The following is an 18,966-nucleotide window of genomic DNA, read 5'->3' as shown; positions in this document are numbered from 1 at the left end:
AATCTTGGAGATCACTAATAAGAAATAAAGCCTCACTTCCTACTCACGCCGTTTTCTCTGTCTCCCTCTTCCCTGAAGGCTGTTGTTACACTGCACAAAGTAGAGGACTGAAGACAGTATAGACAGGTTCAGACATTGAACATTTTCATTGCACAGGGAGTGTTTTGTAAGGACAGCCACGGAAACACCGAAGGAGAAGAACTGTGCTTACTTAGAGTATGAAAACTAGGGAAAGCTGACAAACGAACATGTAGGAATTCCAGATAAGTCCTGCCAAACCGTCCGAATGGAGTGGAAGTAAATCCCGATCCTCCACAACCCCTCAACCCCAAGTCCCTCTAAAACGGAGTAATTGGCGGTGCGGCTCCGCATGACGTCATACCACAGGCACTCCCATCCCACGTGGGGGAGCGCCGGAGCCTCTTCCCTTAAATGGTACACCACGCCTCTTCTTTCTGACCAATCAAGCGCCGCTCTTTAGCCTCTTTCCTCTTTTTCGCGCCGTCCCAGACTGCCCATCTTGACACTCGGTCTAATCAGGGAGGTCCTGCCTCTGCCTAACCTTATCCCCTCCCTGCGGAAGAGGGGCAGGGTTTGTATTTTTTGACTCCGCCTTGGTCTATGCAGCGCCGACCAACCCGAGCCCTCAGAGAGAGGGGGCGTGGCTTAAATTCCCCTCCCCCAGCCTGGAGGTTACGGTTTGCTGGGGGCAACTGGTCCCTAGACTAAGCCACCTTTCCCTGGTTTCTGGGTCGGGCGGGTCCTCCCAGAGGTGGCACCATGGAGCGCTCTCCAGGAGACGGCTCCAGCCCCAGCCCCGCAGATCAGCCCTCTGCTCCCTCCGACCCCCCTGACCAGCCCCCAGCTGCTCCCACAAAGCGGGACCTAAGTTCTGGAAACCAACCTGCCGGCCCAGGCGCGGCGGGTGAGGCCCTGGCGCTGCTGACTTCATTCGGGCGGCGGCTGCTTGTGCTCGTGCCGGTGTACCTGGCCGGGGCAGTGGGACTCAGCGTGGGTTTCGTGCTCTTCGGCCTCGCCCTCTACCTGGGCTGGCGCCGAGTCCGCGACAAGAAAGAACGGAGCCTTCGGGCAGCGCGGCAGCTACTGGATGATGAGGAGCGGCTCACGGCGAAAACACTTTATATGAGCCATCGAGAGCTACCTGCCTGGGTGAGCGAGCACCCTCCGTGCTGCATAGCCCTCCTCCTAGCCCCTCGGTTCTAGGGCTCTTCCTCCCTGTCCCTAAAGTCAGCTCCCCGCCCTGGGAGGGAGACTCCCCTCTCGCCCCACTAGCCGCCTGCCTGCTGGGACACGCCACTCTTGGGACCTGGTAGCCACTCTTCCCCTTCCTCTCCGCGCGCCCAGATCCCGATCCTCCCACAGAATCAGAACTTCTTCCTCTGAGCTGTAATAACTAACACCTGGGGAGCCTGTCTCAGCCCTCCTAGACAAGACGTTTGAGCGCTCCTTGCTTCTGGTGCCGCTCTCGCCTTGCTGCTCCCGGACATCCTCGTTGCGGCTCAGAGGGTTCCCTCGTCACTCCAGCCTTCCTTGAGACTTTTTATTTAATTTAATTAATTTATTTATTTATTTATGTCTATTTAAGGCCATAATGTTCTCCCTTTTCCCGCTCTTATCCCTGGTACCTACCGGGACTGGCCCCGGGAGCACTGCTTCGGGGAGCCATGGCACCCGGACTGACCCCCGACCCTCGCCTTCCAGCCCCAGGCAGCTGGGCCGCAGCGCAGGGGAGGCGGCTGCGGGACGCAGGGCGGGGATGCGGGGAGCCGGGGCCGGGGGGGTGGGGCAGGGTAGTCCGACAGACTGCTGCAGTGCCCGCTGCCCACACTCTACTGCTCCCGGCCGGCCCCACCCTTTTCCGGACTGCGCGCTGCGCTTGCTGGGTTGGGAACCGGGCCCCATTCCTGCGCCCCCTCACCCCCTGCTGGCGCTCAGGCCTTGCTGGGGCAGAGCCCGTTACCCGGCCCCTCCCTGCCCCCGCCTTCCTGCCCCTCCCAACGGAGGTGCAGGTCTGCGGGGAGAATGGCAGAAGAGCGGAATCAAAGTTGACACTAGGCAGATATGGCCATGCTGCGCAGACTCAGGACTGGAGAGGGGAAGGGGGAGAAATGGTCTCAGGGGACATGTAGCCCAGGCAGCAACTGTCTTTGTTCCTTCTACTCCTCATCATGGAAAATCAGCCTTCTTCCTGAAGCAACTGCCGCTCCTCCCCAGTACAAATCACAGGTGTCCTTCTTTCCCATAAAAGCACACTAATAAACAGAAAGAAGATGAAGGGGGAAAAAAAAAAAAAGGGCTGGCTCTTCTGGCCCCTCAAGGAGCTGCTTCCTTCTTCACCTTCTTGGTGTAGAAGAAGCCCCAGTCCAGAGTAAGATGGGAAGGCTGCAAAAGGGAACCAAGACTTATCCAATCCCAGGATTTCCTCCTTAAACTCTGATTTGTCAGGACCTCCCCTTCCAGAAAGAATGTGCCCTTCTCCTCCTGCCCTCTCTCCGAAGCAGCTGTCTTCATTTCACCTCCCCCAGCTATCCACAAAGCAACTTTGTGTGTGTGGCCCACATCCCGACCGCGCCCCTTGTCAGAGAGAACTCTGAGCCCGGAAACCCTGTGGAGGAGTGAATCCCCTGAACATCCCAGCCCCTTCCGGCCAACCCCGGGGTGTGAGGAGGCCCCGTCACACTTCGGTTTCCTTTCCTCTGTGGGCACGCCACCCAGCATCTTACTAGGAAACCACAGGTGGAGGGTGTGCTCATCCCTCACCTCTCCCTTTCCCCACCTCTAGGTCAGCTTCCCAGATGTGGAAAAGGCCGAGTGGCTAAATAAGGTAAGTGTGATTGTCTTGATTTTTATTTTTCATGAGGGGGGAATGGGGTTCGTTTCTCTTGCCAGACCTGCCACTTGTCAGGTCTGGCCCCAGTGCCCTCTGTGAAGAGGATTCCAAAGGAACTAGTCATGAGAAGGAAGATTAGGCCCGCCTGTGACAGGTTCCCTCTCTTTCCAGATTGTGGCCCAGGTCTGGCCTTTCCTGGGCCAATACATGGAGAAGCTTCTGACTGAAACTGTGGCCCCAGCTGTTCGAGGCTCTAACCCCCATCTGCAAACATTTACATTTACAAGGGTGGAGCTGGGTGAAAAGGTATGTATGTAGGAAGGAAAATAACTGGAAAGAAGAGATGAGCCAGGGAAGGTGGGTGGCCCAGAAGATACTCCTCCCTTTCCCTCTTCTCTTTCTCTCAAGAATTTCTCTCTCTGCAGCCATTGCGCATCCTAGGAGTCAAGGTTCACCCTGGTCAGAGCAAAGAACAGATCCTGTTGGATTTCAATATCAGGTAACACCATTCGCTCTTCTGGCTTCCCTTTCAACAGGATCCTGGTTACTCTGACTGCTTCATTCCCCTCCCCCCATTTCAGCCTAGTACTAACCCTCTTTCTTCTCTTCCTTATCAACCCCCAGCTATGTAGGTGATGTGCAGATTGATGTGGAAGTGAAGAAATACTTCTGCAAAGCAGGAGTCAAAGGCATGCAGGTGGGGCATTATGTCAGGGGCGCCCATAATAGGGAGACCTAGCCCTAAATTTCATCAGATATGGGGAAGTGGAATGTTGAGAAAAACCAAAGCTGGGGGAGTTTGAGAGGGAAAGGAGGCAGCATTTTGTGGATAAATGCTTTGATTTTCTCTTCTTGCCCCAGCTACATGGTATCTTGCGGGTGATTCTTGAGCCACTCATCGGGAACCTTCCTTTTGTGGGGGCTGTGTCAATGTTCTTTATCCGACGCCCGGTAAGGGAAAACACTGAGCGGGATGGGGAAGCAGGGAAAACAGGATTGGAAGAGAGAGAGAATGGCCAGCTCTGGGGCTTGGGGGAGGGAAGGCTGGGGGTCTGGGAACTTTGGATAGGTGAGACCATGCCAGCTTGTGCTCTGTCCTGATCTCCCCACTGTTTCCTTCTAGACCTTAGATATCAACTGGACAGGGATGACCAACCTGCTGGATATCCCAGGACTCAGGTATCAAGGATTCGTTGAGCACCTAAGTGCTCCAGCCCTGGGTTAGGGGTTTTCAGGATACCAAGCAGCAAAAGATACAGCTGATACTGTCCGGGAGCCTTGATCATTCTGGCTGGAGGGGGAAGACAAATGCCTCTGTGAAGTCCCATGCTGTGATTTTTCTCCTATGGGGGAGCATGCATGTGGGTAGAGAAGGACGAGGGCTGCAGACTGCTCAGCAAGAGGAAGATGAAGAGCTGGGACAGCAGTGAAGAGACAGAGCAGTGGGTGGGGAATTAGAGTGGAAGCGTAGCAAAAATGGATTTTCAGGAAAGGAAGCCCCTCTAGCTTTGGGTCACTCTTGATTGTGGAAAAGAGAATTAGGATTGGGAGACTGGATATTGGAATTTGGGGCCACATTCTGCTCCTTTTTTATCCCCCCATCCAGCTCCCTCTCTGATACCATGATCATGGATTCCATTGCTGCCTTCCTTGTGTTGCCCAACCGATTATTGGTGCCTCTTGTGCCTGACCTTCAGGATGTGGCGCAGTTGCGTTCACCACTTCCCAGGGTATGGCCCCTCCAACATTAGATAGATCCTTCTTTCAGGAACCTCATGCTGGGTCCTTAGTTTCTTACGATCTGATTCCTATCCCAGGGTATTATTCGGATTCACCTGTTGGCTGCCCGAGGTCTGGGCTCCAAGGACAAATATGTGAAGGGCCTGATCGAGGGCAAGTCGGACCCCTATGCACTCGTGCGAGTGGGCACCCAGACATTCTGCAGTCAGGTCATCAATGAGGACCTCAACCCCCAGTGGAGAGAGACTTACGAGGTGGGACAGCTGAGGAATGGAAATTGTGTCAAGTGGGGAGGCCCTGGGAGGCTGTGAGAGAAGATCCTGATTGGAAGATCCTCACAGTATAGCCCGTGAGACCCTTAACTCTGTATGTTCTTCAGGTGATGGTCCATGAGGTCCCAGGGCAGGAGATTGAGGTGGAGGTGTTTGATAAGGATCCAGACAAAGATGACTTTCTGGGCAGGTGAGACTCTGCCTGTGTTAGGATTCTAAAGCCCCAGTGCTACCAACTATAATCCTTTTCCAGGCCCAGGAATTGTGTTATCATTTTCTTTCTCAATCCCCTGTTCCCATCTGCACCGTGCACACACACGTGCACACACACACGCACATGCACACACACAGAAGTATCTGCTGAGTATAAGAAGGGAGTCTGAGGTTTGCCGTTTATTTCTGGGTGGGTGAGTGGAGGGCCAGTGACATGCTACTAATCACAACACTCTCTTTCCCCTCTCACTGTCACCCCTCCCCACCCCTCTAGGATGAAGCTGGATGTAGGGAAGGTATTGCAGGCTGGAGTACTGGATGATGTAAGTTGAGAGAAGGGAAAGCTGGAAGGTGGTATCACCCATTGGGCTGACAATAGTTGCTACACTGGTACAGAAGAGGTTGGGTGAATATCTGATTTCTGTTATACCCCACTTTATTCTCTCTCTCCCTCCAGTGGTTTCCTCTACAAGGTGGGCAAGGCCAAGTTCACTTAAGGCTAGAATGGCTGTCACTTTTGCCATATGCAGAAAAACTGGAGCAGGTAACCAACACGGGAAACAGGAAGCTGGCAGGGGAGACACAGGTGGCTGTAAGTATGGGGGACTGCAGGGCAAGGGTCTGAAGACTGACCCCTTCCTTCCAGGTTCTGCAGTGGAATCGAGGCGTCTCCTCCCGACCAGAGCCCCCGTCAGCTGCCATCTTAGTCGTCTATCTGGACCGGGCCCAGGATCTCCCTGTGAGTGTGGCTTCTGAGAGCAGCTGAGCAGGAAATGCTGGAGGCGGCATTCCCGTACTCTCTTGCCCCTGCCCACTCAGCTTCAGAAGCACAGCATGTAACACAAGGGTTCCAAGGAGGGATCAGAGCCACCTCAAGGAAAAGGTTCTGATGAGAGCCCACCTTCACCCATGGAGACAAAACCAAAAACACCAAGATGGTGACTTCCTAATTCTTCCCCCACAGCTAAAGAAGGGGAACAAAGAACCCAATCCCATGGTACAACTGTCAATTCAGGATATGACCCAGGAAAGCAAGGTGAGGGCCAGAACATCATTGTGGGAGATGGTGTGTGTGTCCGCACGCCCACCTAGTGGGTGGGGGAGGATTGTTCTTGAGATGAAGTCTCCCCGTTAGGCTGCCTATAAAGGCAAAGCTTTTCTGGGGAAACAGGAATGGGCACTGCAGCACTTACCCTTAATCCCGTCCTGTGCATCTCCAGGCTGTCTACAGCACCAACTGCCCAGTGTGGGAAGAGGCGTTCCGATTCTTCCTGCAAGACCCTCGAAGTCAGGAGCTCGATGTGCAGGTGAGATGATCACGCACTGAGCCTCTTCAAATACCCTGTCGGCCTCCCCAGGTCTGTACCCCTCCCTCCATCTGCCCTTTGATTACTGTTTCAGTCCATCTACCTGGGCTCTCCACCTCCTTCAAGCACTCCATTCTCCCCAACTCTCTCCCTAGAATCATTCTTTATAACTGAGAATTGTATACTTAAAATGAGTGATTTTACAGTAAGTTATGCCTCAATGAAATTATTTTTTTAAAAAAGAACATATTCAGTACACTAAGCCTTTTATTGTATTTTTCCTTTGGGCACATATTTAGTTTTATTGTAACAAAACAACTTGTACACTTTAAACATTTAACACTAAGCATCATCTTTCTTTTCCAGTGAAATAAAAAAAGAAAATTTAAAAATAAACAGGAGCAAAACGACAAAGAGAATGTCAATTCCAAATAAGATCCTACAGGTTCTGGGGCACCTGGCTGGCTCAGTCAGTTAAGCACCCAGCTCTTGATCCCAACTCAGGTCTTGATCTCAGGCTTGTTGAGTTTTGTACTTGGTGTGAAGCCTACTTAAAAAAAAATCCTACAGATTCTGTGGATTCTTCCAACAAAAGAGCCCGTGACAGGGTTCAAGTCATGATTAGAATTTTATTTTAGTTTTTTTTTTACAATGTTTATTTTGAGAGAGAGTGTGTACCCTTACATGAGCTGGAGAGGGGCAGAGAATCCGAAGCAGGCTTTACACTGTCAGCACAGACTGTGAGATCATGACCTGAGCTGAAACCAAGGGTTTGGTTGCTTAACTGACTGAGCCACCCAGGTGCCCCCGGAGAGAATTTTATTTTAAAAGTGTCATCTTGGGACATCTGGGTGGCATAGTTGGATAAGCATCCAACTTTGGCTCAGGTAACAATCCCATGGCTTGTGGGTTTGAGCCCCACATCGGGCTCTGTGCTGACAGCTCAGAGCCTGGAGCCTGCTTTGGATTCTGTGTTTCCCTCTCTCTCTGCCCCTCCCCTGCTCACACTCTGTATTTCTTTCCCAAAAATAAATAAACATTTAAAAAAAAATAAGTGTCATCTTAAACTGCAAGTAGGTCTATTAAACATTGCAATTAAACATGCCAGAGAAGCCATGTAGACACCTGGAAGCTTAAAGGTCACAGAAAAAACATGAAACAGTATCTGCCTTCATGAAGCTTACTACCCAGTTTACAGACAGGACACACGTGTATAAAGCCATCCAAAAATGATTAAATGTTAAGTAATGGAAAAGTACCCATAATGCAGGGCTAAGGATGGCCAAAGAAAGGTACAGAGGCTTGAGTAACTAGAGAGATTTTGTGAAAGATTTTTTAAAGTGGGCCTTGAATGATTAATAGGATTTAAATAGGAAGAGGAAAAATAAGTAAATAGGTAGAGAGAACTACAAAAACATAATAAAAGTGGTTAAAGGGGCACCTGGGTGGCTCAGTCAGTTGAGCGTCCAGCTTTGGCTCAAGTCACGATTTCACGGTTCATGGGTTCGAGCCCTACATCGGGCTCTGTGCTGACAGCTAGCTAACACCCTGGAGCCTGCTTTGTATTCTGTGTGTCCCTCTCTCTCTGACCCTCCCCTGCTTGCACTGTCTCCCAAAAATAAATAAAAAACGTTAAAAAAAATTTTAAAAACTTTTTAAAGGTTGTTTAAAAAAATAGGCAGGGAAGGAGAATGAGAACTTTTCAGATAATGGGAACAGGGTGAGCAGAGGCAGAAGGAATGATGGAGTAGGTGGACTGTAAGAAAAGTTGGATAGAGCGGGGCAAACGGTGATGGCACAGAGCAAGTGAAGCTGGAGCCAGGTTACAATTTCCCTAGCAGGTCTTCTTTTTCCCAATCTCTTTACTACATCCCCTCTTCCTGTGCCTCTAGGTGAAGGATGATTCCAGGGCCCTGACTTTAGGGGCACTGACCCTGCCTCTGGCTCGCCTGCTGACAGCCCCTGAACTCACCTTGGACCAGTGGTTCCAGCTCAGCAGCTCTGGCCCAAACTCCAGGCTCTACATGAAACTGGTTATGAGGGTATGGAGACGGAGGAAGCGCTGAGGGTGGGGAGGGACCTTGAAGAGTCCTTGGTATTAAGTGTAAGAAAGGAGAATCCTCTAAGATCTAATGAGCTAGTATGTGCAGAAGTACCTATCAGGCACACGAAGTGTTTGCTGACCTAACTGGGGAAGAAATGGTGTGTGAATAGGGAGAGTGTGGAGGGATCCCTCCAGAGACCTGGTTTCCCAGTCAGAGCCTCTACGCCGCTGCTCCGCCCCCCCCCACGTCCACGTACCTTGCTTGCAGGTGGCCAGCAGCATTTCTTTGATTTGACAATTACACTGACCTTCCCAGATCTTGTACTTGGATTCATCAGAAGTGCACTTTCCCACCGTTCCTGGAACACCTGGTGCTTGGGACGTGGACAGTGAGAGTCCCCAGGCAGGCAGCAGTGTGGATGCCCCACCTCGACCTTGTCACACTACTCCTGATAGTCACTTCGGGACTGAGGTGAGCCTATACTGGAAAGGACTAGGGTCTGTTGCCTAAGTGTGCAAAGCCTGTTTCAGGACTGGTTTTGACAGGTTTATCTCACAGCCATCTGGTGCCTCTGTCCCTTTTGCAGAATGTGCTTCGGATCCACGTATTAGAGGCCCAGGACCTGATTGCCAAAGACCGTTTCTTGGGAGGATTGGTGAAGGGCAAGTCAGACCCCTATGTCAAACTAAAGCTGGCAGGACGAAGCTTCCGGAGCCGTGTTATTCGGGAAGATCTCAATCCCCGCTGGAACGAGGTTTTTGAGGTCAGAATTGAGCAGCTGGGACTCCTTGGAGTCCCTTCCCCTTCTTCCCTCTAGCTCTGAGAGTGGTCTATAAGTCCTCTGGGGTTCAGGTGATTGAGGGGGAAGTTCCCAGTCATTTGGGGAAAAAAAGGAAACCATTCCCTTTGCACTATTCTCTCCCACTAGGTGATTGTCACATCAATTCCAGGCCAAGAGCTAGACATTGAAGTTTTTGACAAGGACCTGGACAAGGATGACTTTCTGGGCAGGTGAGAGGCTGGGAGTCTGGCGGGGAAGACAGGCTGGGCCTCCTGAAGTCCACAGAAGTCTGGCTTTGGGGAGACCGAGATATGGCTCTGACCACCGGCCTCTTATTTAAATCTTTCTTCTCTATAGGAGTAAAGTGAGTCTCACTGCAGTCCTGAACACTGGCTTCCTTGATGAGGTGAGCAAGGAATTAGAATGAATAATCCCTCCTGATCCTGACCTATGCCTCACTCTCCTAGTCCCTCTGCCCCACACCCCGAAGTCCTAACCCTGCCTACTTCCACAGTGGCTGACCCTGGAGGACGTGCCATCTGGCCGCTTGCACTTGCGTCTGGAGCGTCTGACCCTCCGGCCCACTGCTGCTGAGTTAGAGGAGGTAGGGAAGGGGCTCCGATGGGTCAAGGCGAACTCTTGTGTCAGCTTCCAAGGTGGACGGCAGGCCCCAGTGTGTCAGCCCCATGTCCCAAGCTGAGTGTGTCCTCCTGCAGGTGCTGCAGGTGAACAGTTTGATCCAGACGCAGAAGAGTGCAGAGCTGGCAGCGGCCCTGCTGTCCGTTTATCTGGAGCGGGCGGAGGACCTGCCGGTGAGATCTGCTCCCCACGCCCCATAGCTCCCTGGCCCTTCCTCCGCCTCCCTCAGGTTTGGATGCCCCTGGTGTATCTGGAATAGTAAATTCCAAATTCCTCCTTCCCAGGGCGGGGCTGGGGTGGGAAGAATGGTCTGTTTGAGCCTAGGAGGGTGGTGGCTGTCAAGTAATCATGGGGACCTGGCCACTGGCTGCGGATGGAATTTGTGAGGGGCGTGGAGGATCTGCCTAATGAGGTCTAAATTTAAGGCCATATTTATTAACACAATATTTTCTCTCCTAGCTCCGCAAAGGTACCAAGCCTCCCAGCCCCTACGCTACTCTCACTGTAGGAGATACTTCTCACAAGACGAAGGTATTAGAAAATGCCCCAGGGCTATCTGGGAGGGACTAGAGATGCAGAGGAGAGAGTTCCAACCACTGACCATGATCCGTCATCTCCACCAGACTATTTCCCAAACTTCAGCCCCTGTCTGGGACGAGAGTGCCTCCTTTCTCATCAGGAAACCAAACACCGAGAGCCTGGAGTTGCAGGTACCATCAATTCATTCTGTGAACATTCTGCCATCATGGGCTGGACACTGAACCAGGCACAAGGCATTCAGAGATAAACGATCTAGTTCTTATCTTTATGGAGCTCTTGCTCCCTTTTAGGAGGAAAATAATCAGACTGACAACTCCTGAGGAAAAAGGCACTGTGGGGGAAAAAGGAAGGCTTTCACCTCAGACCAGGGGGAAAGATAGAGGCAGTAAGAGAGGCATCCTGAGACGACCCCTGAGCTTAAGGGCAAACAGACTCTGACCACGAAGAGAAGGAAAAGTCTTCAGGCTGAGAAGAGAATGAGCAGAAAGAAGGCAAGTTATAGATCAGAAAGGCAGACAGAAGGAAGATCACAGGGGCTCTTGAATATTATGCTAAGAATCTGGATTTATCCTAAAGGCACAGGGAAACATTTGAAGAAGTGAGGGGGAGAGGTGGGGGGACCTGGGTGGCTCAGTTGGTTGAGCATCCAACTTCGGCTCAGGTCATGATCTCATGGTGGTTCGTGTGTTCAGCCCCACATCAGGCTTGCTGTTGACAGCTCAGAGCCCACTTCGGATCTTCTGTCCCCCTCGCTCTCTGCCCCTCACCCATCAAAAATAAACATTAAAATAATAAATAAATGAAGGAGTGAGGGGTGACATACCCAGATTTGCACTTTACAGAGATCATGCTGATAACAGGAGAAAGAATAGACTAAAGGAAGATGATGCTGGAGATCAGTTAACAGTCTATTAGAGTAGTAAGCAAGAAATGACCAAGCTTGGTTGGTATTTAGTGGGTTTGGTTTTTTTTTTTTTTTAACATGTTGGTGTTTATTTTATTTTTAATGTTTTATTTATTTTTGAGAGAGAAACAGTGTGAGCAGAGAAGGGTCAGAGCGAGAGGGAGACACAGAATCCCAAGACAGGCTCCAGGCTCTGAGCTAGCTGTCAGCACAGAGCCCGATGCAGGGCTCAAACCCACAAACTGCGAGATCATGACCTGAACCGAAGTTGGACACTCAACCAACTGAGCCACCCAGGCGCCCCCTAGTTGTGCTTATTTTGACATGGGGCGAGAAGGAACAAGGAACAGTCGAGACTAACTCCTGGGTTTTTAGCATGGGGTAGCTGGACAGAGCAGAGTGCCATTGCCAACACAGAGAATGCCCAAAGCAGGTGTTTGTTTTTTTAAGAATTAAAAAAAAAAATGTTTATTTTTGAGAGTGGGGGTGGGGCAGAGAGAAGGAGAGAGAAAGAATCCCAAGCAGGCTCCGTGCTGTCAGGACAGAGCTCGACAGGGAGCTTGATCCCACAAACCGTGAGATCATGACCTGAGCCTAAATCAAGAGTCAGATGCTTAACTCACTGAGTCACCCAGACACCACCAAAGCAGAAGTTTTTTAATTTGAGATCCTGAGACCAGGCAAGGGGAAAGAGCCATCCAGAAGGCACATCTATGGCCCACTATGGTGTTCTTCCCTCTCCCTCTTGTTTGAACATCATGAACGAGCACTGCGTAGCAACTGTAGCCATGGGTATGAGTGGGTGCTCTTAGGGATGCAGGGTGAAAAGAAGACCAAAGATGGACACGAGCATGACAGCAGTGAAAGGGTACGCAGAGGAAGAAGCACTCTTCAAGGGCCAGCAGTGGGGCGCTCACCAGGAAAGAAAGGGTTATGGAAACCAAAAGAGCGTATGAAAAGATAAGAAGTGGCCAAATGTTACTAAAAAAACAAAAATAGCTGTGCCTAGGTGGCTGAGTCGGTTAAGTGTCCGACTCAGTTTCGACTCAGGTCATGATGTCATGTTTTGTGGGGTTGAGCCCCACATCAGCCTCTGTGCTAACAGCACAGAACCTGCTTGGGATTTTCTCTCTCTCTGCACACCAACCCCCCTCAACTCATGTGTATGTGTGCATTCCTGCACACACTCAAAAAAAGTTTAAACATAAAAAACTAGATGACGGAGAACTATTGATTGACTTTGAAAATGGGGCCACTGATTATTGAAGCAACTTCAGTGAACTGAAAGGAGTAGAAACTAGATTTCAGGGGGTTGTAAAGGCTGAATAAAAGAGGTACGGGAGAGGGTAGGTGAGGTAATATTAGGGGTACCCTTTCCATTCTGAAATGTGAGGAGTCAGATACTTTCTAAAGTTGATAAAACAGTAGAGAATTACACGAACAGAAACCAATAGAACTTACCTAACTATCAGCAACACTAACAAAGACGGAGAAGAGATGCAAATGAGCTCAATTCCTGACCTTCAGTTGCAGGGGATCAGTAGACACTAACACTGGCAAATCACAATAAAGAGATACAGGCATATTAGCTAGAATTATGCTAGAACAAGAAAACAGGAAGGGCTTACAGGTAGTTACTTAGGAGTAAGGAAACGGGGGTTGGATGGGCAAGAAACATTTAATTCCATTTTTACTGTTCTTTTTCTCCACCCTGTGCAGCTACTACAGCCCTCGGGCATAATTTGTGAAAGCCTGGGAAGTAAAGATAGCATGGTCCACTCTGGTTAGGAAGGAAGGGTAGTGGGTCTCCTGACTGTCACAAAGAGGAGTCTCTCTCTGAAACCACCCAAGTGTCCCAAGCATTTGGAACTAGAGCACCAGGGTTAAATCGTTTACCTCTTGACTCTACAGGTTCGGGGTGAGGGAACTGGTGCACTGGGCTCACTCTCCCTGCCCCTCTCGGAGCTACTTATGGCTGACCAGCTCTGCTTGGACCGTTGGTTTACACTTAACAACGGACAAGGGCAGGTGCTGCTGAGAGCACAGCTGGGGGTGAGTGCCAAGGGAAGATGAAAACCAGGGGCCATGTCCTCATAGCAAGGGAGCCGAGCACGAGTCTGCCCTGCTCACGGCCTTCTTGCCTCCTAGATCCTGGTGTCCCAGCACTCAGGGGTGGAAGCACACAGCCACAGCTACAGCCACAGCTCCTCATCTCTGAGTGAAGAATCAGAGCTCTGGGGGGGAGTCCCTCATATCACCTCCTCAGCCCCAGAGCTCCGGCAGCGCCTAACACATGGTGACAGGTAAGGAGCTTGGACACAAATATGGGGTGCAGTCAGGAATATAAAGGATCAGCCACTGGCTCCCTAGGTACTACCTTCCCCCAGCCCTGTCTCCATCTCTCCATAGTCCCCTTGAGGCTCCGGCTGGGCCCCTGGGCCAGGTGAAACTGTCGCTCTGGTACCATGGCGATGAACAGAAGCTGGTCACCATTGTGCACAGTTGCCGGTGAGACCCTATGCTTTGGGTTCCCGCCCTCCCTCCTCCCACCTCAGGCTGCCTTCTACCTACATCTCCCTGTTGCAGGGCCCTTCGACAAAATGGACGGGATCCCCCGGACCCCTATGTGGTACTGTTGCTACTGCCAGACAAGAACCGGGGCACCAAGAGGAAGACCGCACAGAAGAAGAGGACCCTAAATCCCGAATTCAGTGAACGGTCAGTCAGGCATTCAGCGGGAGAGATGGCAGGCTTGGAAGGAACCCCTGCCCCTAATACCCAGTCCCTCCCCAGGTTAGAGTGGGAACTGTCCCTCGATGAGGCCCTGCGGCGAAAGCTGGATGTGTCTGTGAAGTCTAATTCCTCCTTCATGTCAAGAGAGCGTGAGCTGCTGGGGAAGGTAAGAGGGGGAGGACGAGCAAGGCAAAGGTAAGACTTAGAAGGTGCAGGTAGTAAGACTATAGTCCCTCAGGGACTTAGGGAGGAAGCACCGAGGAAGCACCGAAGGTGACACTCTTACACAGGTGGTCTGTGTAGTACCAGACCACAGCACTGGTTTGGACCAGGAATAATGTGATGATGTGATGTGGTCTTTGAAAATGTCAAAATAACACTTTGCTCCTACCATCATCCACACAGGTACAGCTGGACCTTGGAAAAATAGACCTTTCCCAGGGAGCAGCCCGATGGTGAGTATCTGATGGGGGGGGGGGGGCTGGATATTTAAATAAGAGAAATCCCAATCATAGGAAGGGAGAAAAGAATGCATTCTGAGGTGAGAACCATTGATTCTCTTAAGTATAAGGGCCCTTGGGTCATGTTTTACTTATAAGAGGACACAGGTCACCTTTCTACCTGAGCCGCCTCTGCTTGTTCCCACAGGTATGACCTCATGGATGACAAGGACAAGGGCAGTTCCTAGGAGCCAAGGATCACCAGCCTGACTACTGTCTCCTTGCCTTGCCTCTCGCTGCATCACCTCAACGTGATGAGCCTCAGCTAGGGCCCGAGGGCAGAGCCTGTGCCCCTCAGCCCTCTCACCTCCCAGGCCCATGCTAGGGCCTGTGCCTGACCAAAGAGGACGACCACAGGTTACCCTTTACTGCATGGCCTCAGGCAGAGACCTGAGCTGGCTATTTCCTGCTCTTCCTGCACATTCTTCTCCTCCCCTCCCAACTCCTCAGGGCCTTCTGTACCTGTGCCTGGCCACTGGCAGCACTTGCAGTGGCATTAGCTTATGCCAAATACAGCTTTTGGATATACCTTTTTTCTTTAATTAGATGCTCACCTTCTTTCCCACCATGAACAGTCGAGGAGGGTAAACACATGGGTGGGGAGGTGGACAGGCTAACCACTCAAGCCAAGAGCCTCTTGGACTATTACATGTAGTAAATGTACAGCAACCCAGGCCCCCGGGGCCACTTCTGTCCCCACTTTTCCTCAAGTCTGTCCTGCAAATTGTACCTGCTGTGATGATGAGGGCCAGTCTTCTCACTCACTCTGGGAATGAGAGCACTTAGATCCTATCCCAGCCTTAACGTAGTGGATATCAGTCTTGGAGCCTCTAGCTGGTGCTGTGCAGAGGGCCTCGGAGGCCTCGGGCCAGCAGGACCAACATTTCGTCCAGGTGCCTAGGCTGTTAGCTCACTGACCAGAACTGAATCTCTTGGTTCTGCACCAACTCTACCAATCCACTGTATTTTACATTAAACATACTCAAACCAGCTGTGGCTCTTTTGCTTAAGAACAAGGAATCCAGCCTACCGTCACTATTTGCAGATGATATGACATTCTATGTGGGAAACCCTAAAGACTCCACCAAAAAAACTGTTAGAACTCAAAATTCAGTAAAGTTGTAGGATACAAAATCAACATACAAAGATTTGTTGCATTTCTATACACTAATAGCTATCAGAAAAATGACTAAAACAATCCCATTTACAGTGGTTTCAAGGAGTGAAAGACCCAGAAATAAGTTGAGCCAAGGAGGTGAAAGACCTGTACACTGAAAACTATAAAACTTTAAGAAAGGAACTGAAGACAAAAGACATTCTATGCTCATAGACTGTTATAATGTCCATTCTAGCCAAAACAACATACAGAGTCAACGCAATCCCTATCAAAAATCCAGTGGCATCTTTCACAGAAATAATCCTAAAATCTGTATGGAGCCACAGAAGTCCCCAAACAGCCAAAGCAATCGAGGCGGAAGACCAAAGCTACAGGCATCACACTCCAGGATTTTAAACTATATTGTAAAGATACAGTAATCAAAACAATAAGGTACTGGCATAAAAAAACAGATCAACACAACAGAGAGCCCAGAAATAAACCCACACATACAGGTTTTCCCTGTTATCTGAAGGTAGAATGTTCCTGTGAAACCTTTCCTAATCTGAAATATATGGAGAAATTTTTTGGGAATTCCCAGACCCCAAAAATAGTCTCTTCTAGGCTTCTCAGACACTTGAGGGCACTTCTTGGAAACAGATGCAAAAATAAATTGGAATAATGCACAGATGCTCATAGTTCAAAGCTATGCCCATTTGATGCTGATTACAGTTCGCAAGGAAGAAGCTTGGTGGTTCACTCTATCTGCTCAGGAGGCCCACTCCCCCATAATGGCTCACTGCAAAACAACAGCTGAACACCATGTTTGCTTTCACTCTTTTTCATAAAAGCAACAATCCCTTTGGAATCCTTTTGGTTAGTGAAAACAAGTACTAATATAGGTATTTCTAAAAAGTAAAGTGGCCTAGGGGTGCCTGGATGGCTCAGTCAGTTGAGCATCTGATTTTTTAAGTTTATTTTTATTTATTTTGAGGGAGAGATACCGAGGAGGATAGGGGCAGAGAGGGAGAGAATTCCAAGTAGGCTTCACACTCAGCATAGAGCCCGACGTAGGGCTTGATCTCACAAACTGTGAGATGGTGACCTGAGCTGAAATCAAGAATAGGACACTTAACCACTGAGTCACTCAAGTGCCCCTTGACTCTTGATTTCAGGTCAGGTCATGATCCCAGGATCATGGGACTGAGCCCCATATTGGGCTCCTCATTGAGCATGCAACCTGCCTAAGATTCTCTCTCAGGGCACCTGGGTGGCCCAGGTGGCGCTTGATTTCGGTCAAGATTTCATAGTTTGTGAGTTCAAGGCCTGCATTGGGCTCTATAATGACTGCAGAACCTGCTTAGGATTCTCTCTTTCCCCCTCTGCCCTTCTCTGCTTGTGCTCTCTCTCAAAAAAAAATTTTTTTAATGGGTTAAACACTTAGATATAAGACCTGAAATCATTAAAACTAGAAAAAAATATAAGCAATAAGCAACTTGACATAGATCTTGGCAGTGTTTTGAATATGACACCCAAAAGCAAAGGCAACAAAAGCAAAAATAATCATCTACATCAAACTAAAAAGCTCCTGCATTGCAAAAGACACCAACAAAATGAAAAAGTAAACTAATGAATGGCAAAAATATTTGCAAATTCATATATATGATAAGGGATTAATATTCAAAATATATATAAAAAAACATTTACAACTCCATAGCAACAACCCCCCCCAAACAATCCGGTTAATAATGGGCAGATCTGAAAAGACATTTTTCCAAAGACAACATACAGATGGCCAATAACCATCTGAAAAGATGTTCAAGATCACTAATCATCAGGGAAATGCAAATGAAACCACAATCACCTTACACCTGTTAGAATGGCTATTATCAAAAGACAGAGAGGTAATAAGTGTTGGTGAGGAAAGGGAACCCTTGTATACTGCTGGTAGAAGATAAATTGGTGCAACCACTATGGAAAATAGCAATGGAGGGTCCTCAAAAAATGAAAAATAGAACTGCTATGTGATCCAATAATTCCACTTCTGGGTATATATCTAAAGAAAATCAAATCACTATCTCAAAAAGACACCTGCATCCTTATAGTCACTGCATCATTACTGACAATAGTCAAGACATGAAAACAACCTATATGACCACTGAAGAATGAATGGATAAGATAATGTAGCACATGTGCTCGTGCGTGTATGTGTGTATACACATTCAATGAAATATTATTCAGCCTTATAGAGGAAATCTTACCATTTGTATCAACATGGATAGACCTTGAGGGCATAATGCTAAGTCAGACAAGTCAAATACTACATGATCACACTTATATGTGGAATCTAGTAAGAATACTAAAAAAAAAAAAAAAAAGCTCAGGGGTGCCTGGGTGGCTCAGTCGGTTAAGCGTCTGGCTTCCGCTCAGGTCATGATCGCACGGTTCGCGGGTTCGAGCCTCGCATTGAGCTCTGTGCTGACAGCTCAGACCCTGGAGCCTGCTTCGGATTCTGTGTCTCCCTCTCTCTCTGACCCTCCCCTGCTTGCACTGTCTCTTTCTGTCTCTCAAAAATAAATATAAAAAGATTTTTTTTAATTTAAAAAAAGCTCATAGATATAGAAAACAAACATCAATGATTGCCAGAGGTGGGGGGTTGGGGAAATGGGAGAAATGGGTTGAGGTGGTCAAAAGATAGAAACTTCTAGCTATAAACTAAATCCTGCGGATGTAATATATAGCATGGTGGTGACAGTTAATAATACTGTATTGTATATTTGAAAGTTACTAAGAGATCTTAAAAGTTCTCATCACAAGGAAAGAAACCTTTTTTGTTATTATGTAAGGTGATGTTAACTAGACTTACTTTACTTAATCACTTTTTAATGTTTTTATTTATTTTCGAGAGAGAAAGAGAGACAGAGCATGAGTGGGAGAAGGGCAGAGAGAGAGAGAGAGGGAGACACAGAATCTGAAGCAGGCTCCAGGCTCTGAGCTGTCAGCACAGAGCCCGATGCAGGGCTCCTACTCACAAACCACGAGATGATGTCCTGAGCCAGAGTTGGAAGCTTAACCAACTGAGCCATGCAGGTGTCCCAAGGCTTACTTTACCATTCTGAGATGTATACAACTATTGAAACATTATGGTGTATACCTGATACTAATTTAATGTCATATGTCAATGTTAATTTTTTTAAGTAAAACAGGAAAAAATGAAAGTTAAAAACTTAAAAAGCATTTCAATTTATGAATCATGTCAGTTTAATGAATGGTTGTAGCCACCAAGAATGTTGGTTCTGTTGGGGTCCTGGGTGGCTCAGTTGGATTAAGCATGTGACTTGGGCC

The 18,966-nt window shown here is 49.0% G+C and overlaps 1 protein-coding gene across 1 annotated transcript; it reads left to right on the top strand.

Moving 5' to 3' along the window:
* Window positions 1-681: 681 nt before the first annotated feature.
* Window positions 682-15,515, top strand: ESYT1 (extended synaptotagmin 1). Its single transcript, XM_029953327.1, has 31 exons — window positions 682-1,170; window positions 2,804-2,845; window positions 3,023-3,157; window positions 3,277-3,350; window positions 3,476-3,548; window positions 3,713-3,802; window positions 3,975-4,030; window positions 4,458-4,581; window positions 4,669-4,845; window positions 4,971-5,053; window positions 5,351-5,399; window positions 5,534-5,620; window positions 5,723-5,815; window positions 6,041-6,112; window positions 6,297-6,383; window positions 8,276-8,425; window positions 8,744-8,899; window positions 9,015-9,191; window positions 9,357-9,439; window positions 9,567-9,615; window positions 9,724-9,813; window positions 9,926-10,021; window positions 10,308-10,379; window positions 10,472-10,558; window positions 13,204-13,344; window positions 13,441-13,595; window positions 13,702-13,800; window positions 13,879-14,010; window positions 14,086-14,191; window positions 14,431-14,480; window positions 14,674-15,515. The coding sequence occupies exons 1-31, from the start codon at window positions 781-783 to the stop codon at window positions 14,711-14,713; spliced, it is 3,315 nt and encodes a 1,104-aa protein (XP_029809187.1). The 5' UTR covers window positions 682-780; the 3' UTR covers window positions 14,714-15,515.
* Window positions 15,516-18,966: the final 3,451 nt, after the last annotated feature.

This window comes from Suricata suricatta, chromosome 10 (genome assembly GCF_006229205.1).
Source record: "Suricata suricatta isolate VVHF042 chromosome 10, meerkat_22Aug2017_6uvM2_HiC, whole genome shotgun sequence".
Taxonomy (NCBI): Eukaryota; Metazoa; Chordata; class Mammalia; order Carnivora; family Herpestidae; genus Suricata; species Suricata suricatta.
This window is presented reverse-complemented; position numbering and strand designations above follow the sequence as displayed.